Raw genomic sequence first — 23,721 nt, forward strand, 5'->3', positions numbered from 1 at the left:
TCTTTAAAGTTCTTTCCAACCCAAACCATTCGGTGATTCTTACATATATATATATATATATTTTATATATATATATATGTATATATATATGTGTGTATATATATACACACACACATATATACACATATATATAAAAATACATATTTATCTGTAAAATATAAATATATAAATGAATATATATATAAAAATATATATATGAATATATATATATATAAATATATATATATAAAAATATATATGTGACACATATCTGAGACAGGACAGGGAAAGGCAAAAGGAAAAACCAAAAGGAGATACAACATGAAAACACTGGATCAGTACTTGATAACAGTCAGAGGTGGAAAATACATCAGGGAATTTGGGGACAAAGAATGGAAGAGATGGAGAATGACCTTGGAAATACCTTTGCAGCTCTGAATACATCAATGATGTACATGTAATTTGACCACTGTTTCCTTTTAATTAGTCCAGCTCTAGAAAGATAGAAGGGACCTAGAATGGATACAGGATAGTTTCCATCTAAAGGATAATTAAATCAAGGGGCACTTTCCTGGAACACAGAGATGACTGAGGAAGAACACAATGGAGCTCTATAAAACCAGGAGTGCTGGGGACAAGATGAATAGTGGATGACTGTTCTCTGTTTCTCATAAAATGACATCAAACCCAATTATCAAAATGAACAAAATGAGGTACATTTTTGAACGGTGCAGCTCATCACCACGAGATATTGCATCTGCCAGAAGTCTGTAGGGGTTAGAACAGCATCTGGGGGCCTCGGTGACAGGTAAGTCCATCAAGGGCTGTTGGAAACATTTATATAATCTCTGAGCTGAGAAATCCCTGAGGCAGCAATTGCTGTCAGCTGGGAGAATATTTCAAGGGATATTTCACTGTTGGCTTTTTCTTTCCTTCTATTCCTCCCAGTTTCCATCATGAGAGAGGGGATTCAGCTGGAAGGACCCAGGCTCTGTGTGTCCCCTCCATCTGAACTGGGCCCATCCATGCCCCAGTTACATCATTCATTTTCCTGCTCAGAGGCTGAAATGAGAAATTAAACAGAAAATTCAAGATTAGTCTCCAGTGCACATTAAACCATCAAGGTCATATGATTTTGCCATCACTGTGTGCCAGTTCCTGCTGGGGAATTTCTGTTACCACTCAGAATTTGGAAACCATCTCCTCAATAAACTGACTTTTACAATCTTTCCACCGGACAGAGATTGTAGCTGGGGCTGGGATTTGCCTGGAGTTTTCCCAAGAAACTTCAGCCATCCTGTGCAAAGGCTTCCACCTTTTTTTTTTTTTCCACTTTCAGACATCTGAATGTCCCTCCATGGAGACACAACATCGTGGAGAGTGACATTAAGGTCACTGATAATTAAGTTTGCTTTTTCTCAGTCCCGTCTGTGGGATTCAGCTCATGGATTAAAACACCTCCATTCCAATAGGATCTGTGTGTGAGTCATGTTTAAACTTCACTAGAGAAAAAGAAACAATATTTTTTTGCCTGAATATAGGTGTTTCATTGCATTTGAGCCATCCCAGGCTATCCAAGACATCTGCACGTGGAAATAGGACGGAAAACCTGTTGTGCAAAACTGACTCAGGATCACAGCAGAAGAGCCTGACCTGTGAGCTGGGAACAGAAATAAATGTTGGGCAAAGAACAGACAGAATGTGAAGGACTGATCCCTTCTCTTCCCTCAGGAAAAGAGGACACGGGGTATTTGCTGAGGTTGAACTCATCACCAAGAGTCAGATGAACGCTTGACTTGCAGGGTGGATCCCAGCACCCAGTCCCTGTGGCATCCTGGAGATCCTTGGAGTCCTGCCAAGGCGGGGTGGAAAGAACAAATCAGAGATAGAAAACGACACTGAGGTCCCATGAGACCAGGAAAAGAAAAGGTTTATAGCAAGATGTTCAGTTCCATTGCTACCAAACCAAACTTACCCAACATTTCTGCCTGCAGTGCTGGTGGATAACGGGTGCCTTGGGGTTTGAGGGCAGGGTGTGGGCATCAAAAATAGGCTTTATGTGTTTTCTGGCAACATTGTCTTGCATTTATTATGCCCAGATCTCCAATCTAATCTTTTTACAGCACAGCCCCAAGCAGGTCAATTCACACAGTTTGGGGATTGATGGGCTTTCTTCACTTCTCTCCTTTACCTTCCAAAAGACTGAGGCAACGAGGGGCTCTGCCCACGATAGTCCAGCTGACCATGGCTGAAAGTCTCACTGAGACCTCAGAGAGAGCATTTGGATTTTCACCAAAAAAAAAATCCGGGCCCAGTGCAGCTCCTGTGCTGAATATTTACTTTTCTTTCCTTCGCAGCTGCTTCTTTCTGGATGGAGAAAAAAAAAAAAAAATAATTCCCTAAGGGCTGTAGATGATTCATAAATCTCACTGAAATGTGACCATAATTAAGTAGCAGCACCATTGCTCTGAGACACAGCCTGTTCAAATCCCTCTGCTCTCTCCTGGCAGATCTGTGGCTGCCTTAAAGCCTCACAGAATAACTCATGGATCAGAAATTTGAGTTCAGTCGTGGCAGGAGAGTGGTTTTGGGGAAGAGAAGGTCCCAAATCTCCACCCCATCAGTGGCCAGGAGGTTCCAGGTGGCATCATTAGGAGAGCAATACCACTGTCTTTCTCCTTGTCAGTGGGGACTTTCCAGAGTTTGCAGAAGGTGTTTGAAATGCAGAAAACTGACAGGAACACAAGAAGAGACCCCTAAATCCCCAAACCCAGTATTAAACAACTAGAACATGCAAGGCCAAATGAAATTTGCATGGAGTTATGCCAAAAACTCTTTCTCATCTACAAGTTGCCTTGACACAGACTGGAATTTCTCGGCAGGTTCTTGGAAAAAGGGAATGCCCTTGGGTAACCCTGTTTTTCTCACAGCAGCAGGGTAGTTTTATGGGTTTAAAAGGTTTGCTCCCTCGACAGCACAGTTGTTAATCTGTGAGTAAACTGCCATTGTTTTATGCATGTTTATCACCCCAGTGCTCAGCACATGATTCACGGTGCAAATCCAGTATTTGACTCTAATCGCTGTGGCACTTCCATTTCTAACCTGTTTTAGGCTTGCAAGCTTCAATGATGCTTCTCAAAGCTTTAGGGTATGTGAGAGGGGGGCTGACAGAGTATAAATATGTTTTTTTATACGTACATATTCATATATATGTATTAATAGATACATCTACACAATCTGTGTAGGCATACAGACATAAATATGGATGGAATTTATCCTTCTAACTTATCTTTATCACTTTTTGATGCTCTCTTTGCAAAAGCACTCTTCTGTCTGTGGTCACCATCATACCCAGACTGTGTCTCATGTCCTCCTCAGGCTGCCCAAAAGTCCACATGTTGAGTGCAGCTGCTACATCATCATGTGGCTGATGCAGAAATCAATAATGACTTTTCTAATATTCCACTGCTGGAATCAGTTGCCCAGAAAAGCTGTGGATTCTCCCTCACTGGAGTCCAGGCAAATATTTACCTTGGGTAGCACCTTAGACAGGATGGATCCTGCTGCAGGTGGTGGGGCAGTCCTGAGGTTCCTGTGAGCTGCATCATTCCATATTCTGAGCTGCTCCATGTGTTTGCTCTCACCTCTTTTTTAGGGAGTTTATGAAAAAAAGAGGGAGTGACTTTTTAGAGGTAGAAGGCGATGGGGCAAAGGGGAACAGTTTTAAATTAAAAGAGGAGAGATTTAGATTAGATGCTAGGAAGGAATTCTTGGCTGTGAGGGTGGGGAGGCCCTGGCACAGGTTGCCCAGAGAAGCTGTGGCTGCCCCTGGATCCCTGGAAGTGTCCAAGGCCAGGTTGGATGAGAATTGCAGAAACCTGGGCTAGTGGAAGGTGTCCCTGCCCACGGCAAGGAGTTGGAACTGGGAGGTTTTTAAGCTCCCTTCCAACCCAAACCATTCCAGTATTCTATTATTCTTCTCCCCAGCCTACACCTACAGAATTAAAAATTGGGTTTTTTCAATTTTTGTGACTTGGCCATCTATTTCTGCTCGCACTGTAGGTTTTTATCCCACCTCCAGCTTTTCAAACCGAGCAAAGACAAATGGCTGTGCCAACAAACTGCCTGTAAAAAGGAATTAAACACACCCCTGCTGATTAATTTACTATAGACATGATTTAGCTTTTTTGTCCAGTCTCCAGTTTCTCCTGGATAAATGATCATCTTTCCCCTGGCATGGTGCTGTTCCTGAGGGTCACACAGGTTCCAGCTGAACCCCTCTCTCTGCACTGACCTCTTGGGACCTGGGAAGCAGGACTCTGTCATTCCACAGGCAAAGGATTAGTAAATCCACTGGCAGGAAGATGAGGTCAGGGAAACTGAAATTAAATCAAAGTGAGCACAGGGAGTAGTTAACAAACAGAACAATTTTTCTCAAATACTTGAGGGGTTCTTGAAATGCAAAACTTGGGAGAAAGGAGAGAATTATTTTGCAATACATGCTCTGGATGAGAGAAAAGTAGTGGGTTTGATGCAGAAGTTTGCTCTCCTGCTCTGCTTACACAGGAGGTCAGGCTCAATTACCAAAATATGCTGTCTGCCCTTAAAAATAAACTTTTTTCTGTCTGGTTTGGCAAGTCCTGCTGAGCTTTAAGTGTTGGCCAAAGATTGCACCTGTTCTTCTGAAAGGAGAAAATACCCTGTGCTGAGGCATCTGCTGCTGACCTAAAGGAACCTGCATGGAAAGGTAAAGTCTCCTCTCCTCTCCTGTAATTTATTTATTTCCAACTTTATTTTTAGCACCCATTTTCTTTGAATTACATTTTTCTGCCAAGGGCCCCTTGCAGCTATTTTTGCTGCTGCAAAATTGGCCGGACAAGTTATTTCTTTTCTTTTTTTTTTCCCACCCTTTTCATTTAGGTATTTATTTTGGAGGGATTTATTAGCAGAGAAAAGAACCTGACTGACAGCCTGGGAGCTCTCTCTCTCTCTCTCTCCATCCTCTCTGTAAGCCAAGGAATTGGATTTTGACACTCGGGGCATGCAAAGAAGTTGTCACCAATGGGCCTCGGATCACTGGATTTTTCCAATTCCTTTTTCAGCCCACCTCTGCTTTCAGCCTCCAAGTTGCCCTGTGGCAATGACTTCTGCATAATGACTTTTTGCTCTGCATAAATGGTTGTAATTAATTCAGAAATTATAGACCATCATGGCCATCCTCACCATCTCTTTTCTGAGGGAGGAGTCCTATCATAGAACCATGGAATGTTTTGGGTTGGAAGGGACCTTAAAGCCCATCTCCTTCCACCCCCTGCCATGGGCAGGAACACCTTCCACCATCCCAGGTTGCTCCAAGCCCTGTCCAACCTGGCCTTGGACACTTTTCAGGGATGTGTCTCCCAACCTTGACCTTTTCTAGGCCTTTTACATCCTTTTTAAGGGCTTGTGGCCAAAGTTAACCTGACTATTCCAGTTGCAGCTCCACCAGGAATAACATCACGTGCATAACATCATCATGCACATGGAATAATTATATTTATCTTTATCCTCAATTCTTTTCCCAGCAACTCCTACCGTATTTTGGCCTTTCTGACCACAGAGCTGAGGTTCCCATTTCAGCTATTCCCAAAGATCCAGTGGCCTTTCCCTGAATGCTAATTCCCTGCTCCTGAGTGCATGCCCACCTCTGCATAGTTTTTCCCTCATCTGCATTATTTTGCATTCATCAGCATTAAATTCACCACCTGCTAATCCGATATCAAGACATCCCTTGCACAAATATTCACATTTAGCATTAGCTTTGACTGCCCTGAATAATGAAGGATCTTCACCAAACTGTCACCAACCTATTTACACTTTTTCCCAGATCTTTTTTGGATCTATTAAATTTGTCCAGTGTCAGAAATGACTGCTTAATCATATTTTTTTTTTGCTTCTCCTCTGTTTATTCTATCTGTTATTAAGCCAGAAGACCTTTTACCTTATCCCATGACAGCTTAAAGAGATGGGAACCTTTTCAGGATAAACTGCTGAATGTAGAAACAAGGCTATAACCACTATAAAACCTTTGTAAAAGTAGCCAGTGTTGACTGTATGGAAAAGAAAAGTGGAAGAGGGATGGATGATACCACTGGAGAGGAATTTCAAAAGCCACTGAGTGTATGGATACTGTGAACATTATGCCTCATATGCCAACTGCACTGGATCCAATACTTTTTTCCCAGGGAGCAATGGACAGTCAAACAGCAAAAGTCCATGTGACGGGCAACTGCAAAGTAAAAGGGTCATGTGTTTATTTTAAACAAGAAAATGGTGCTTTTGCCAATGCATTCCTAAAAATGCTGTTAGCAACACAGAAAAAAAGAGCTCATGGGTAGACAAGAGACACAGCCCAGACTTTACATGGATTAGTTTATTCATTTTAGTAATTCAAGTAAATAGGAAAAAAAAAATCCATAATTGCATAAAAATATTCCAAAAAATATTCCAAATCCTAGGTGTCTTCAAGAGGTAATACCTGATGGAGGGATAGGGTACCAAAATAACTGAAGAAGGATTTGGAAATGTCTTCAAATGAAATTGGAGTCTCTCAGCAGAGTGCAGAACAAAAGGAGGAAAAGGCTTCCAGCTCTGCAGCTCACTATGAGGGAGGTTGAAAGAGGAGCTGGATGAACCTCTTGCTTTGAGAGTCTCAGATCAAACAGAGCAGGGAGAATATAATCATGAGTTGAAAAGGGAAAAAAAAGAGTAAAAAGGAAAAAAAAGGACTTTAGCATTTGCATAGGCCATAAATAATTAATCAAAGAAAGGGAAAGTTAAAACAGTGTTATGCTTCCCCATCCAGGGGAGATATCTGGGCATCTCCAGAAGATGTCCCCAGGATCTTCAGGTTTGGGAAGGGTTGTCAGTTTGTGGGAAGGGCTGTCAGTTTTTTGGAAGGCCAGGCTGCCCTACAAGGGTGGAAAAAGTGAGTCCAGGGGCCACAGAAGTGGTCAGGAGTTTGGAGGGTGCACACAAAGGAGTTGCCAAGGCAGCTGGGTTCACCCATTCCAGAGAAAACAAGGTTTGAGGTGGGCATCTGGTTGCACTGCTCCAGTGGGATTGTGGAGAAGACAGAGCCAGGCTCCCCTCGAGGCGATGGGCTCAACACCCAACAAGAGAAATTCCCATTTTCCCATATTTCCTGACCAGGAGTCCAGAAGGATGTGCAGCTTCCACCTTGGAGATACCTGAAACTGGATGGAACAAGGCCCTGGGCAACCTTGGGGTTGGCCCAATGTCGAGCAAAGGACTGAGTTAGAGACCTCCAACATTCTTTATTCCTCAAAACCGAGATCCTTTGGAAGACATCACATCTGTGCAAGGCTTCCAGCTCTGCCCTTTAGGAGGTGCTTTTTTTTTTGTGGGCTACCATTTGTGTTGGGTTAAATTCCTCCGAGGCTCCAGTGAGAAATGTTGTCCCTTTTTACGTGACAGGCAGAGTGTAGAGCTTTACATTTTTATTTTTTTTCCTGGAGAGGAACAGCCAGATTAGAGGCTCTGAAGAACCTCAGAAGCAACAGCTCCTACCAGGCCACAGAGCAGCCCCACGTACACCCCTCAAACAGCCACGAGCTGTCCGGGCACATTTTTTAAAGACACTTAATTCAGAAACATTGGCTGCCATTCAGAATACTAAAATGATAATAAAAAAAAAAATTAAAACTGCTCTTCTTCCCTGCTGGTTTTGATTTGTTTGCATCAAGGGGAAAACCACAGTCCCTGCTGTTCCATTTCAGATGTGCTCTGAAGGTCGGCACACCCTGCACCCCGGCAGCGCTCATAAATCAGGAGTGAGCTAAGTTTTCATCATCCAAATTTGTTCTGACTGGTTAGAGACCTTCATCGCTTCTCTCTCATCACCAGAATGGTCAGCAACTAAAAGGGCTCCAAGGTCAAGGGATGTGTTTCCAAGAGAAAGAACTTCTCACCCTGACACCCCAGTACTTACTGTTTGAGTCTCACCAAGGAGAGAGGAGAGGACTCAGGAGCTGGTTGTGACCCGTCTCTCCAGGACACTCCACATGCTTGACAGCAGCTCCCAGAGCTCGTGTCTCCAGCTTCAGGAGATCCTGGGAGTCATTTGGGGGGCACAAACAGCATTTACCCAGATAATGGAGGAAGTTAACCAAAAATCCCAGTGTTGTTTGGATTTTTCCTCGCTCACTCCAAAACAAAATGTGTGTAAATATCGTCAGCTGGGGAAAAAAAACGCTGATGGTTGGAAGTGAAATTTTTCATTAGAAGCAGAAAACAAATGGGGTGTACTCAGAGGAATCTAGACACAGAGATTGAGTCACTTTTATGCTAATATGTCCTCATCAGACCTCCCCAGTGGATACGAAAATACGGTCTTATTTACTGTAATTGAAGTTTATGATAAAAGCACTTTCGTGTTCTCCGTGTACATACACATCTATTCAGAAAAAAAAAACACCTTCTTTTTCTCTCCCTTTTTTTGTTCTCCATAACTTCTCCCTTTTTTTCTCTCTTTGGAAAGTGTGTTTTTCAAGTGAAGCAGCAACACCTGCTCCGAGGTGTAAAAGCAGAGATTGGCTCAGGTAGGTACCACACCTCCACCACCCTTATCCCTGGTCACTGTGGCTGCTGTGGCACCAATTGCCTCTCTGTGCTGAGGTGCACAGCTTCATTTTTCGTGCCCTTCTCCTGCTCTTTATCCTCCTCCTTAATGACTCCGAGCTAAGAAGAAAATTGTTGCAATTACTGGAAGGCTGCTGCTCTGATCTAAATGAGCTGCAGTTCAATAAAGGCCCAAAATGCAGCACTTGGCTGCAAAGCACCTTGATGCGGGGTAGTGAAATCAGCTCCAAAGGAAATAAATATAAATCTGACAGTTGTTCTCATCTCTGGGAGAGTTGCCTGTGAGCATTCCCAAGTTAGAGTCCACTGATCCCGCAGGTGATCTCTCCCAATGTTTTTCCTCTCTTAGTTCTGGCTGGCTCAGATCTCTCTCTAACCAGGAGCATTAATAGCCACACCAGCATCTTTTCTCCTCTCTCTACCTCCTTTTAAAATCTTGATGGTGGTCAGAATATCCTCCATTCACGCAGGGATTGGGAAAACCTTCCCTGCTCCCAAACCCTTCTCCCCAGCATGCAATTTAACTCCCACCTCCACCACAGCAAGGAGACCTGCTCCAGGCCACCATCCCTCCTCCACACACACACTAATGGCCTGGATATCATTATGCTTTGCATGATTTATGCTCTTCTTGCACCACAGCTCAAGAAATCCATCAACACCTGCGCTCTTGCCCTGGCACAGAGGTGGGATGATGCCTGAGGATACGGCAGTGCCAGGAACTGGAAAGCTGTTCCACTGTTGGTCAGAGCAGTCAGGGACCTGCTGAAGGGCTAAAGTGACGTGGACATCACAAAATCCCACCAGACTAAACCAGAGACACCCCAGGGGGTTGAGTTTCCTGCCAGGTACATGAGAGGGAGGTCAATGTTTTGATTGCATCCACATGGAATCATAGAATATCTCAGTTTGGAAGGGATCCATCAGGATCATCGAGTCCAACTCCCTGCCCAAACTCATCAGTGAAGGAAGTCCAATAATCGTACTTGATGGGACAAAATTGAGAGCAGATCCACCAGAAACTGCCTACATCAGGGAAAGAAAAAAACAAACAAACAAACAAAGAAAAAAATCCAGCAAAGTGTATCTTTGCCCCTCCGTGAACAACTCAAAACATGCAGAGAAGCTGCCAAATTTTTCATACGGCTGATGCTACCAGGGGTTTTTGACTTTCTGGAAAAGGGCCAGTGCTTATGATCAAGCATCTAAAAATTGTGTTTGGTCAGAGCAGCAGCACTTGTAAGGCTTTGTGGCCCTGGGAAGGAAACAGCCTGCACCAGGCAGACCTGGGGGCTCCAGAGGAGCTGCCCCCATCCGTGTCCATCTGGAATTTTTACGTGACAGGCACAGGGGGGAAGGGGTGTGAGATAAAAAACCACACCACTTCTTGACAGTGGGAACAGGACCTGCCACTCCACAACCCCGGAGCTGCCGTGTTACTGCAAGTACTTATAATGAGAGCTTATAAAAAAATAGAGAGACTTTTTAACCAGGTGGAGTGTCAAAGGACAAGGGGCAGAGTTTCAAACTAAAAGAGGAGAATTTTAGAGTAGATGTTAGGAAGAAATTTTTCCCTGTGAGGGTGGAGAGGCCCTGGCACAGGTTGCCCAGAGAAGCTGTGGCTGCCCCTGGATCCCTGGAATTGTCCAATGCCAGGTTGGATGGGGCTTGGAGCAACCTGGGATAGTGGAAGGTGTCCCTGCCCATGGCAGGGGGGTGGAACAAGGTGGTCTTTAAGGTCCCTTTCAAACCATTTTTTGACTCTATGATTCTATGGTTTACTGGTAGATTTGGCAGTGCTGGGTTAATGGCTGGACTTGACAATCTTAGAGGGCTTTTCCAGCCTAAATGATTCTATTTTGATGGTATAGCACGAAGGAAACACAGACTCACCCCTGTGCCTGTCGGCCTCCTCTGGAAGGAGAGCTGACCTGATAACCTAATCCCAGGGTTTGTCTTCCTTTTAATCTGCAAGACAACAAGTCTCAGCACACCTGTGGTCTGCTGCATCCTGTGACATCAAACAGCCTGTATTACCTCATGTGCTTTTCCAAAATAGCCCCCTTATTTGTGTTGTAAACAATGCAGGTATTTTTTAGTCTCTCCCAGTGACTCAGTTGCCTCGAGCCCCGGGTCCCAGTCACGACAATCTGAGTGACTTTGCTGTCACTTTTTTGAGGACAGCACACTGATTTTTCTGTGAAGGTGCTACCAGCATTAGTCAGCTCCCCAGTATTTGTAAACCACAGTGGTTTGTTTGCTTTCGTGACTGCAATTACAGAGTGAGAAGAGGTTTGTATTGATCTGCCTGTCCTGATGCAGAGGTGTCACTCTCCACCAGGCACAGGTTATCTGGGAACCCTGTCCAGCTCAGGATTTGCTTGGTTTTCCCTCTTCTGTGTTAGTTTGCATTTTATCAGTGCTTAATGTTCTCTGCTGTGGCGGTGCTAATTCCCTGGGCTTTTTTTAGGTGTCTCTGAAGTTCCTCCCTTGCTTTTGACTACCTAAATTAGTCCTGTGCCATCAGCTGCCTCACTGGCCTCTGTTTCCAAGCCGTGTATCAGCCCATTAACCAGCACAGCACGCCTGGGGCTCATCCCTGCACCGTGACCTTCTGCCACAACTGACCATTTAATTTTCCATTTGCTTTCTTCCAGCACAGCTGTGGAGCCATGACAAGAGTTTCCTGCTCACCCTGAGACCCCTTATCTCCCTCAGGAGGCTCTTTAGACCTCGTTAAAGACCTCCTGGGCATCCAAATGCACCGTGTCCACCAAGTCTCCCTCATCCCCCCTTTTCCTGATGCAGCCATTGAGTTGCAATCCCTCTGTGAGACCTTTCTCCTCCACAGGCTGCTGGGTCCATGTGCTCCTGTCCTGAGCTATCTCCCTGAAACTTCATTATCCTGGTTTTAAATACAATATCAAACTGATTTCCCCAGGACACGTGTAAGGAGGGATGACCTGTAATTCTCCCAACCTCACCTTAAGGCTTTCTGAACATAAATGGAATCTTCACTAAATCCCAGTCCTTGCTTCTTTTCCTTAGTAAGTCAACCAAGACCCACCTAAATTTCTTAGAAATGCTTGCCCAGACAATTTGAACCCCCAATAGAGAGCTGGGGTTATTCAACCTGGAGAAGAGAAGGCTCTGGGGAGAACTTAGAGCCCCAAAGGGGCTCCAAAAGAGTTGTACAGGGACTTTGGACGAGGGCCTGGAGTGACAGGACAAGGGGAAACGGCTTCTCACTGCCAGAGGGCAGGAATAGATGGGATATTGGGAGGGAATTCTTCCCTGTGAGGGTGGTGAGGCCCTGGAACAGGTTGCCCAGGGAAGCTGTGGCTGCCCCATCCCTGGAAGTGTCCAAGGCCAGGCTGGACAGGGACAGTGGAAGGTGTCCCTGCCCATGGTAGGGGGTGGAATGTGATGGTATTTAAGGTCCCTTCCAACCCAAACCATTCCATGACTCTACGAAAATCGCTCACTTAAATGTGGTGCAAAAACATCTGCCCAACAAAAAACTGTGTTTCTTCTTGATGTTGTTTCCATCCAGCAACTCACATGCTCGTCATTGTCCTCAGAGCACTTGCCTGGAGACCTCTCTTCCCAAATCATGACATTCCTCTACATTATCTCGTTATTCCTCTCTCTTTCTCCTTACCCACAGAGGAACTCCTCCTGTCTGTGTTCCCTGGAAGGACTGGTCAGTGGATTGGCACATCCATCCCAACCCAAATCCTCCAGGAAAAGGGAATCTACCCCCTCCCAGGGTGAATTGTGGTGGATCCCTTTCGGTTGAGAAGGACATGTCTCAGCTGCCCTCAGAGCAGGGGTGAGTGGCACTGAGCCTTGCTTGGTTCAGCAAAGCTCCTTCTCTCCCACTCTTGCATTTCCCAGTGGAAATATTTGTCCTGGAGCAGCGGGTGTGGCTGCAGTGACGCTACTGCATAGCAAGGACATGACACTGTGCACAGGCTGAGGGGAATGGGAAGGAGGGTGGAGAGTGCAGGGCTAGAGAAAGCTGTGGGAAGGGATCCTGCTGGAGAACAAGTTCAGAACTCATCTGGGAATTCAAGGTCTTGCAGACACTTTACAAAGTCCACTGCATTGGCAGCTCCTGCTTATATAGAATATATATATATTCTATTTTATAGTAAAATTATATTATATTTAAATATTATATTAAATTCTATTTGTAGTCCCCCTAGTGTGTATTTATATGTTTACATATATTTAGATCAAAATATGTTTCTATATAAATATACAAAGAAGAATATATGAGTTTACATATCTATATGCACATATAGATATATAGATATATTTACCAAGTGTTTTCAGTTCAAGCAAATAAAACCGTGAGCCAGCTGCAATAACAACTGAGTCCAGGTAATTTGAGGGGTATTTTATCCCAAATTCACCCTTTTCCACCCACCTCTGACCTTTTGTTATCTACTCTGGCTCTCTCCCTACCCCGTTATCTGGAAGTAGGGGTGTCTTAGCACTTCTTTTCATGAAGTATTTCAAGTACAGCTTTTACACCTAAAAATGTGGCCCAAAGAGGTGAGACAGAAGTGGGTTTGACCAGAAGGGCCATCCCTTGCTAAGCCACACACAGAACACCGACTCCATCATCTCCAGATGGGATTCAGGAAGCAGAGGGAGTCAGCCCAAAATTAATCCTCACCTGAAAAAGTTTTAGGGGAAAAAGCTGTCATTGCTCTGTCCTAATTGTGCTGAAAGCCTGGCCCAGTTAGTGCCAACTGTGCCAGCAGGCAGCTTGACATTCCTATTCTCCAGGGACAGGAAAGTTTTTATGTCATTTAAAAGTGATGTCAGAACAGTTTCCTTGGGCTCAGCATCATGAAAGAAGGACATGGAGAATCCCTCAATCCTTCCCAGCCATCCTGCCAGAACTCCATGGGAATTAAACTGGTAATTTTTGAAAGGGGAGCAGAAATTAAAGGATCAAACCTCTTGGGTTGTCTTCAAGCCTGGGAACAGAAGGAAGGTATTGGGGTCTGACAGAGACCCCATTGTGTGAGGGAGGAGCAGGTGGGTGCCACCAGCCCCAAGCACAGGGACTAATATTCATGAAGGTGGGGTGGCCACCTCAGGCTTACTCAAAACAGGAGTCTGGGCCTATCCTTGTCCTAAAATGTCCAGTCTGGGCTCTGGATCTGCTTGCAGAGAGATCCAAAGGTCCGTGGACCATCTTGGGGCACATCAAGAAATCCCCTGCCAAGCCTGCGGTGTCCAGGGACACGAGCAAGGTGTCACAAGGTGAGGGACTCAACCATCAGACATCCCATTGTGAGAGATGGAGGGTCATAGAGGCTCAGGTAAACAAGGAGGGGACAAGTATGGTCCAGGTGACAGAGGCTGGCAGAGTGGGAAAGGAGCCTGGAGAAGAGGACGCTGAGGGGAGACCTCGTTGCAGCTTCCTCACAAGGGGCAGAGGAGGAGCAGGTCCAGTCTCTGCTCTCTGTGACTGGTGACAGGACCCAGGGAACAGCTGGAGCTGTGCTGGGGGAGATTTAGGTTGGATCTCAGGAAAAGGTTCTTCCCCCAGAGGGTCGTTGGGCACTGAAAAGGCTCCCCAGGGCAGTGGGCACAGCCCCAAGGCTGCCAGAGCTCCAGGAGGGTTTGGACAACGCTCTCAGGGACAGGGTGGGATTGTTGGGGTGTCCTGTGCAGGGCCAGGTAAAAATTCAACCCATTCTTCTGGGAAGCAGCAGCATGACAAGCAAAGACCTGTGCCTGTATTTATGGGCACAAGCACATCCAGGTGTTGTCAAGATGGTTTGAAAAAAGGTGAGGAAAAAAGCATCCATTTGGACTTTGAAGTATTCTTACCTGTAAGCAGGTACATTTAGGGTTTCCAGTCGTGTTGTAAATGAAGGCGGGCAGTGCAGGGAAGGAGAGTTTTGTTCTGATGTCCCTGTGCTGAAGTTTCCTGGAGATTTACAGCCCTCAGCTGGTGACTCGGCACAGCCCTGCTGCAGACACTGGCACATCCACGCTCCCATCTCAGGATGGGTGTGTGCCCCCTCTCCTGGCTAATCTGTCATCTGCATCCACCCACGCCACCCCTGTCAGCCACAAATCCTCCCCTGGGCATCCCAAAACTCCTCCTGGTTCCTGGCATCCCACTAGCTCAGCCCTCACCTGCTGCCCAGCCAAACGTGACATATTTAGCTCTGCTATTTTTATTTTTATTTTTTCTTAATCTCTCCCCTTATAAATCAACTTCTCCATCCCTTGAATCCCTGCCTGTGCCGCTGCTTTTCCACTTGGCAATGCCCAGTTGCCAAATGCCTGACAAATTGCTCTCTGGCAGCCACCCTGCCCGGGGCCACACTGCCCGTGAGAAAAGTGAAGCTGTTCCTCCTCCTCCCAACATAATTCCTCGTTTTACTGCTGCTCTCCCACTCGTGCCCCTCATCTTACAGACACTCACAGCAAACCTCCTGCCGTGAAGACACTGGGCCAGCCAGGGTTAGGAAATCTCTCCCCATTCTTTACAAAGGATTTTTGGATTCTGTTTTGCGTTGGATCAAGCTGATGTTGCTGGGATCAGAGTCCTGGGCTTGGAGCAGCTCCACACCAGTGGCTCATCCCTTGTGGTTTGTCCCCCTCATGAGATGTCACCAGTATCTGTCCGTGAGAAGGGAGGCTGGTCCACACGGACACGTGTGACCAACTATCCTTGCAGACCAGCTAGAGACTGTAGTAGGGAAGAGCAGGGGACCAGAGAGAGAGGTCCTGGAAGGTGCTGAGCTCCCACATGTGGCTGGCCCATCTCTGGAAGTGTTCAAGGCCAGGTTGGACGGGGCTTGGAGCAACCTGGGCTAGTGGAAAGTATCCCTGCCCATGGCAGGGGGTTGAAACTGGACGAGTTTTAAGGTCCCTTCCAACCCAAAACACTCCATGATTCTACATCCCTGCAACTCATGGAAATCCTCCATATCCATCACATCACTCTTGGACCCACACACGGGACCTGATTAATCACTGTTATTTCTCCAAAGGGACACCCAAATCCCGTGGGGGATGGGAGGCTCCTCAGCCAAACCCACTCCCTGGACACCAAGCAGCGGGCACTCGGTCTCTAAGGGAACCTCACACACATAGGCTCTGATAGATGGGAGATCATCCAGCTTCTTCCCTCCGCCTCCCACAGCTCCTTCCAGCCCCTCAGACATCCCAGGGCATCCCAGGAACGGAAACACAACTCACTGACGAACAACCTACTCCCTGGACCGTGTCTGTGTCACCCCTCTGGGCTCCCACTGTTCTCACTTCACTCACATGCACGTGTGTGAGTTTGCACGTATTTCTTACGGCGTCCAATTTTTAACAGTTCTAGGGAGCATTTTTAATGCCACGAGGTGGCAGCACAAAATCACCTTTCACCACTGCGTGTTCGGGTTGCAGAAGGTCCCCCAGAGCCCGTGGCAGGGAGCAGTCAGTGGTCTCCCCCCAGGGACGGTCCCAGCAGGAGAAAATATCCAACCCCATCAAGCGCAGAGCCGGGACCCTCGCTGTTCATCACTGAACCCCCTGTAATTTCAGCATCCACTCGTTGCAGGCACTTTTATTTCCCTGAGCTTGTCCATCTTTCAGGCACTCGTGTGATAACCCCGAGGTGACTCTGAGCCTGGTTTGGACACCTCTGTGCTTCACCCCACAGCAGCGAGGAGTTGGAGGAGCTGGTCTGATGTGATGAGAGGTGCAGACAAGGCAAAGCCAGACCACAGGCACTGAGAGAAAATACAAGAGAGCTGGAGAGGGACTTTGGACAAGGGCCTGGAGTGACAGGACAAGGGGAAATGGCTTCCCACTGACAGAGGGAAGGGATAGATGGGATACTTGGAAGGAATTCTTGGCTGTGAGGGTGGGGAGGCCCTGGCACAGGTTGCCCAGAGAAGCTGTGGCTGCCCCATCCCTGGAAGTGTCCAAGGCGTTGGACAGGGCTTGGAGCAACCTGGGGTAGTGGAAGGTGTCCCTGCTCATGGTAGGGGATTGGAACAAGGTGGTCTTGAAGGTCCCTTCCAACCCAAACCATTCTAGGATTCTGTGATGACCATTAATGACCTGAACTTCAGGCAGATCAGTCCTGAACATACCCAACAGAACACTGCAACTCTTATCCCACTGGGGCTTTTTCCTTCTTTTTTCCAGCTCTGCATCTCCACACAGGGAAAAAAAACCCACAAGAAGGGATGTTTGGGCTAAGAAAGAGGAGATGAAGGCTGCAGGGAGCCCTCAGCAGCAGCAAAATCATAGGAATATGCACAAGTCAGGGTAATGATATGTCTGGCTCAGAGGCACATCACAATCTGCTGCCATTCCTGCCATGTCTCAGAATGTCCCAGGGGGTCCAGTCTCCTTTTCTGCTTTGGGTATGTGTTTCCTACTGGCAAACAAATCAGCATCAGGGAAATTTCCTGGGCACCAAGCTCCATCCTGTAAACTGCTGTATAATCAGCACCCCCTGGTACAGCCTGGCTTGTGCCCATTTGCACAGTTTGGAGCCCAGCATTGGTCCTGGACAGCTCCTGCAGGGCAAGGAGGGAGGGATTAACACTGCAAACATCCACAGAAAATCATGCTGGGAGCCTTAAACACGCTGGTGAACATGAATCTGGATGGTCCCCACTGTGTGGGCAGCACAGACAAGTACAGGCCACTCAGTGCCACCAGCTCGGGCTTAACTGTTTGATGGGATGAGCTCAGAGCTCTTTTCCAGCCTTAATTCTGTGATTCTGTTGACTAACCACAGTGGGTTAGTTAGAGACTAAAGGGTCTCTGCTCACCCCAGGTAGGTAATGATTTGTGCCAGGAGGGATAAGGCAGAAGCCAGGACCCACCCCACAGTTCCACCGCCCTCCTCGTGCAAGAGAAGCTTTGAGTTCTCACTTCAGCTTTTCAAACAACCTTCTTACAAAGCATTTCTTGCTGCTGAGTTCAAAGGTCACAGAATCACAGAATTTAGGTTGGAAAACTCTGAGATCATCCAGTCCAACCGTCCCCCCAGCACTGCCAACCCATGTCCCCAAGTGCCACATCCACACAACTTTTAAATCCCTCCAGGGAAGGCGATTCTACCACTACCCTGGGCAGCTGTGCCAGGGCTGGACAGCCCTTTCCATGAGGAAATTTTTTCCTAATAGTTTTCCTAATAAAATTTTCCTGACCATTTTTCCTGCATCTCCCAGGAAAGGGGCGGCCAGGGACAGATGTGCCCATTCCCCTGTGGCACCATCATGCATGAGGCTTCAAATACCCAGGTACTGCCTTCCCCACCCAGCCAGGGGAGCTCTCTCTAATTAATTCTGAGCAATTAGATGCCTCTTACCTTTCCAGCACCCACAACTGCTTTCCACCCACCTTCATCCTACTGCTGAGCTCTTGGTGGACATGGCTGGAGTGAGTCTTGGAGAAGAGGGAGCAGCTGGGGGGGGGTCACAGAGCCCCGTGGTGACACCACCTCCCCTTGTCACATGCTCAGGGTGGCCTTTGCTGCTAATTTTAAGCACCTCTTAGTAAACGATTGCTAAATTTAGTGTCTTTGGAACATAAGCCTTGTATTAAAGGCTGGGTTGCTGGTGGCTGATGGAAGCGGAGGAGTGAAGGGGCGAAGCAGGATTGCCCTGACACAGATCCCTGCTTGGCAAAACCAGACACCGTCATCACACCGTCTGCACAGAGCAGAGAAGGGAGCTTTGAAACCCTGATCACCAGCACAGCTGCTTGTCTTGGATGTCCCATGATTAAGAAGCCACAGGAATCACAGAATTACAGAATCGTTTAGGTTGGAAAAGGCCTCCAAGAACATCGAGTCCAACCTGTGACCGACACCCACCTTGTCACCCAGCCCAGAGCACCAAGTGCCACGTCCAGGCTTCCCTTAAACACCTCCAGGGACAGTGATTCCACCACCTCCCTGGGCAGTCCCTTCCAGTGCCTGACCAACCCTTTCAGTGAAGAAATTCTCCCTGAATTTCTTCACTGAAGAGAGAAAGCATCTCCTTGTTTTTTCCTGGGTCGCAGCCTCATATGCTCAAAGGATTTGGTTTTCTCCTCTGATTCCACTTTGCAGCAGATCTGGCTGCTGGGAAATCAGCTCTGGCTCCTTGAAGTTGAGCTCTGAGTGACTGAAGCAGGACAGATTTTTTCTCTTTTGTTCTCTTCAAGCGTGCTGTGCTCTCCTCCCACAGCCCAACTCTCTTCCAACTCACCCTCATCACGAAAAGGGGGATTGCTTCTGAGATAAAACGGGAGAAAAACATCATAAATTCAACATACCACCGTCCTTTCCAGCTTTCCAGCAGCCAAGAAGGCATCCCACCTCCACACTACAGCAGGGAATCAGCACAGCTCAGCTGAGGTTGGAGTCAGTCAAAGTTGGTGCCTCCTCTGCAGACATCTATCTTGGGATGCACTGACTCATCCACTGGAGAGGGATTTTTCCCTCTCTCTCTGCCCCTTTTCCTCCCCTCTGTAACTCGTTTATCAACATGACTCCCACCCCACACACACACACACAGAGTGTACACACGCTTCACGTGGGGCAGCAGATGCCAAACCAGGCACATCCCTCACTCCTCACACGGCGCCCTGGCCGGCAGCCAGACAGATGGAGAGACGGAATGCGGGGAGATAAGGCAGCAGCTGCACGCCCCAGCCTTCATCCTGAAAACTGGTTTTTTTTTTATTTTTGGAAACCGTTTAGACATTTGTAAACTGTGCTGATGGCTGCACTTTGTGCGTTGGACTTTAAAGAAGAGCAGGATTTCTCTCCCTAAGGAATTAAAAAAAAAAGAAAAAAGGCTTTTCTCATTCCAAATGGCAACTTTCATGAGGTTCAAACAACATCAAGTCCCACTCTGGTCCTGTGCAGGACAACCCCAAGAATCCCTCCAGGTGTCTTGAGAGTGTTGTCCAAACCCTCCTTCAGCTCTGGCAGGGTTGGGGCTGTGACCACATGACCACAGTCCTGTCAGCTCTGCCCTAACTGGACCTCTTTGGTCTGGATTGCATTGCTGGAACAGGAAAACCCCAGTTCTGAGAGATTCTTCCCCACAAACACCATTTATGTGATGTCTTTCTAACCTGTTTTCAGCCTAAGGAAGTTTTGATCCTGGATGCCTTCCCAAAGGTTTACATGGTCCACATCAGGACAGGCTTGTTGCAGCATCTTTATCCATTCACCCCAAGTTCATTTTCAAAGATTTTTTTTGATAACCCCCCTATTTCACCAGTTTTTCTTGTGGACATTTTTAATCACTTTTGAATGTATTTCCAAGCAGTTCTACTCGGTCACCACGAGAGCTGTCACTGTCAGAGCTGCTGTCCTGATCCCACCAGGAGGAGCTGGCAGGCTCCTGAACAAACCTGGTCAGACATTCCTCATCCTTGGCACTGGTGTTTGGTCTCCTTGTGGTTCGGCAGCACTGGCCTCTCTGCCCAAAACAATGGATCTTGTTGATGAACCAAGACATTTACACACAGCTGGGCCCAAGCTGAGCACAAAGGAAAGGACATGGTGACACTGTGTGTCTGAGTTCTGGGGTGCCACCGCCTCTCAGAGAATGTGCACTGGTATCCCAGAATCCCTCATGCCCTGGGCTGATCCCCCAGCATGGGTAGCAGGGCAGGGGGGGATTCTGCCCCTCTGCCCCTGTCTCAGGTGAGACCCCCCTGTAGAGCTGCCTCCAGCCCTGGGAACAACAGCACAAGGATGTGGAGCTGCTGGAGAGAGTCCAGAGGAGGCCCCACAGATGCTGCCAGGGCTGGAGCCCCTCTGCTCTGGAGCCAGGCTGGGAGAGCTGGGGGGGTTCCCCTGGAGAAGAGAAGGCTCCAGAGAGAGCTGAGAGCCCCTTGCAGGGCCTGAAGGGGCTCCAGGAGAGCTGGAGAGGGACTGGGAACAAGGGGTGGAGGGACAGAGGAAAGGCAAATTCCTCCATGGAATTATCAGCAAATTTCCTGAAACACAAATGCCCACAGAGAGGTGATAAAGTTAAATATGTGACACAGAGTGGTCCCTGTGTTAATCTGGACAAGGCAAAGAAGCTGTGCCTCTACAGTGCAATTCTTTGCATGATTAGTTGAGAACAATCAGTACATTGAGTATCCAGATCTATCTCAAGATTATCCTACACCAAAACCTGTAGGAAGAGAGAAACCCCCTACTTTAGTAACGTTGAATAAAAGAGTTTAAAGTTACCGAACAAAGCATCCAGGAAGTACCACAGCACCCCGTCTTTTTATTACAACATTTATTTTAGTATAGAAGGCACTTACAATACAGAAAGAGAAACAGAGGAAAAAAACATATGATAGGCACCAAAAGTGAAATTAGAATCAAAATGACAAAGAAACGGTTTACCAGACCAAAGGAGCACCCTTCCCCTGTTAACAATACAGCACATGGAAATGAAGCTATTGATGACTAACATTTTTAACAATTAGGGGTTTTTTATTTTTTAATAGAAAAGATAAAGGCTGTTCTACTGTGAACTGAAGTAAAAAAAGAGCCCCTCCACACACCTGCAGGAGGGTCTGGGAGGTGTGGTGGTCACCGGCAGGGCTCTTTCAGGTCCGGCACTGCAGGAGGTCCTGGTACATCTCAATGAGACGAGCAGCCTCTCTCTGCCCAGAGAGCACAGCACCGTGGGTCGTGGAATAATACTTCCTGTGAGTGGCCTCCCCCGAAAACATCACCTGCATCGGCTGCAGAGGACGGGAAAAGTGGCACAGCTCAGCAGAACTCACAGGAAAGCAGATGTGAGGCTAAAAGGAGACAAACATCCCCATGCCCTCCCACGTGGAATCATGGTTTGGGTTGGGAGGGACATTAAAGCTCATCTCATTCCTCACCCCCTGCCATGGGCAGGGACACCTTCCATTAGACCAGGTTGCTCCAACCTGGGATGGGGCATCCCCATGGGCTGACATCTGTTTGGGAATGTTGGCTCTCCAAATCCCAACATGGTGTTCCACAAGGACAGGTCCCAGCTCCAGGAACCTTAAACAAACCTGCACCTTTTCTGTACCATCTCCTCCCTTTGCTCCCCTAAATTACACCTCAGCCTTTTAGGCATTAAGGTAATTTTTCTTCTGGGCTGCAACTTCAGAAGGAAAAAACAGTCATGTCTCAACACCCAGAGGGTGAGAAACAGTGTTGTATCTCTTACACCAACACTTGCTACAATTCCAACTCAGCTCTGAGGCAGGAGTTTCAGGTACCTCTCTTCCCTGGGAACTACACAGAAAGATTCCTAAAGCTCCTGCTGGGTTTTTTTAAGTAGATTTCTGCACTGAATAAAATTATATCTGCTCTGGTAGAGGGAACAGACTGGGCAACTGTTTGGAAGGCTGCACTTCCATCAGCCTTTGTCTTTGGATTTGGACACGTAACTCTGAATGATGGGGTGAGTTTGGCTAAATGTGTTCCTGCTCGTCAGCTGAGCTGTGGTAACCATCTCCATGTGTGCTCCTTGCTATATTCAGAAAGCAAAGGCACTGCCTGAGGAGGAAATCCATCCTCCCCTGCCAAGGACTGGGCCTCCCTCAGCCTGCACTGCCAACACAAGAGAGATTTCCTAATATGCACCTCTGACACATTCAGACCTAAGACACCAGCAGGGGCATGTGTTTAAGAACAAGCTTTAAAACAGGTTAACACATGCTTTTTTTAAGGAATGCTGAACTGGACAATAAGGTTAATGGCCATTAAATGCAGAGATCCCAATTCCAAAAGCCACATGGATGAGCAGCTCTTGATAAACTCAGGGAGAGAACGCGGGAATGCCGGCATTCCAAACGTTAAAGGGATAAAATCCTACAGACACCGTTCGTTCAAAGGGACTATGTACAACTTAAAAACCAGGAACACACACTACTGGAAAGCCCAGCCAGGGATTGTTGTTTTTCAGCCTCCCTCCCAGAAAACTCACTACCCAGTAAAAATCACATCAGTTTTGCTGCCACGGCCCCAGTTTGGGCCACACTTACAGGAGTTTTGGAGCTCTCGGCGTAAGGCAGTGGTTTAGCAAGTTTCTCCACGTCGGCCCCACTAGACCCAACCTGGGTGTAGGAGTAGGATCCACGGAAGTAGGGGTTGCTGCCCCAGGAGGACCGCAGGATCCGGCGAGGTTTTGGAATGTTTGGATTCCCTGGGGGGGAAAGCAGAAGAGAAAAAGTAAGGCTGTGTCCAAGGGTGCAAGGTGTGGTCTGATAAATTCGGTCTGATTTATTGGACATCCATCCTAACAGAGCCTGCAGGTTACAGGGAAGAGCCCCCAAACGAGATCTCTCTTCTCTTACTGAGTTCTAACTGTCTGTATAACAGGAACATCATCCCTTTTAATCCCAGCTCTTCCATTTTCCAGGGAGGTGGTGGAGTCCCCCATCCCTGAAGGTGTTCAAGAATCGACTGGACGTGACACTCAGTGCTGTGGTTTGGTTGACAAGGTGGTGATTGGTCAAAGGTTGGACTCGATGACTGTGGAGGTCTTTTCAAACCTAAAAGATCCTGTGGTTCATTTTGGGAAAGATCATTAAAATGTCTACATTCCTGAAAGACTGGGGAGCTTCAGTGAACCCTGGACATGGTCTAGCTGAAAATACAGAGCATCTCCTGCTCTCATTTGTGGTAGGGAGACTGCTGGGGATGAAGCACGTGATTGATCTCACCAAATTTTAGGTATTTAACTGGGTGCCTAGTCTGAATTGGATTTTTAGGTGGTCTTGAGGGAGAGATGCACCTCCAAAGAGAACTGGGTAAGGATGTTAGAAGGCAAATCTTCATTATATGGGGGCACAGAAAAACCTGTCACAACGTTCTCAAAACCTGCATTACTCATTGCAACTGCAACCCAGTTCCCTCTCCCCCAAATGAACTTAAATTCCAACAGACCCATTTTGCGGAACACACACAGCATGGAAAGAAGATTTTTGAGGCTGGAAGTAGGATTTCTAGATTGCTGTAGGATTTTCAGGACTTCTAGATGAGGGGCACTGGAGTGCACCAGTGATCATCAGCCACTGTTCCCATCCCAAAGAGCACAGGAGCACGGGGGATCCAGGACTGCAGCC

At 47.2% G+C, this 23,721-nt stretch overlaps 1 protein-coding gene and 1 long non-coding RNA gene across 6 annotated transcripts in view; both read right to left on the minus strand.

Annotated features, from left to right (window-relative positions):
• Nucleotides 1–301: 301 nt before the first annotated feature.
• Nucleotides 302–14,781, minus strand: LOC113979054. The gene is made up of 6 exons (XR_003537705.1): nt 14,473–14,781; nt 10,513–10,587; nt 7,970–8,090; nt 4,274–4,358; nt 3,511–3,625; nt 302–1,041 (listed from the first exon to the last, which is right to left on the minus strand). It is a non-coding gene; the product is annotated as an uncharacterized LOC113979054 (long non-coding RNA).
• A 6,087-nt stretch (nt 14,782–20,868) lies between these two features.
• The window catches only part of SMOX (spermine oxidase), a 51,004-nt gene continuing 48,151 nt past the window's right edge, over nt 20,869–23,721 (minus strand). For all 5 annotated transcript variants that reach the window (XM_027706495.1, XM_027706497.1, XM_027706498.1 and 2 more), the window contains 2 exons: nt 22,639–22,799; nt 20,869–21,354 (listed from right to left, as the gene is read on the minus strand). In XM_027706495.1, the coding sequence (XP_027562296.1) occupies nt 21,217–21,354; nt 22,639–22,799 (299 nt within the window). In that variant the 3' untranslated portion in view covers nt 20,869–21,216. The remainder of the gene's footprint in view (nt 21,355–22,638; nt 22,800–23,721) is intronic.

This window comes from Neopelma chrysocephalum, unplaced genomic scaffold, assembly GCF_003984885.1.
Source record: "Neopelma chrysocephalum unplaced genomic scaffold, ASM398488v2 Primary Assembly neopelma1_380, whole genome shotgun sequence".
Lineage (NCBI taxonomy): Eukaryota > Metazoa > Chordata > Aves > Passeriformes > Pipridae > Neopelma > Neopelma chrysocephalum.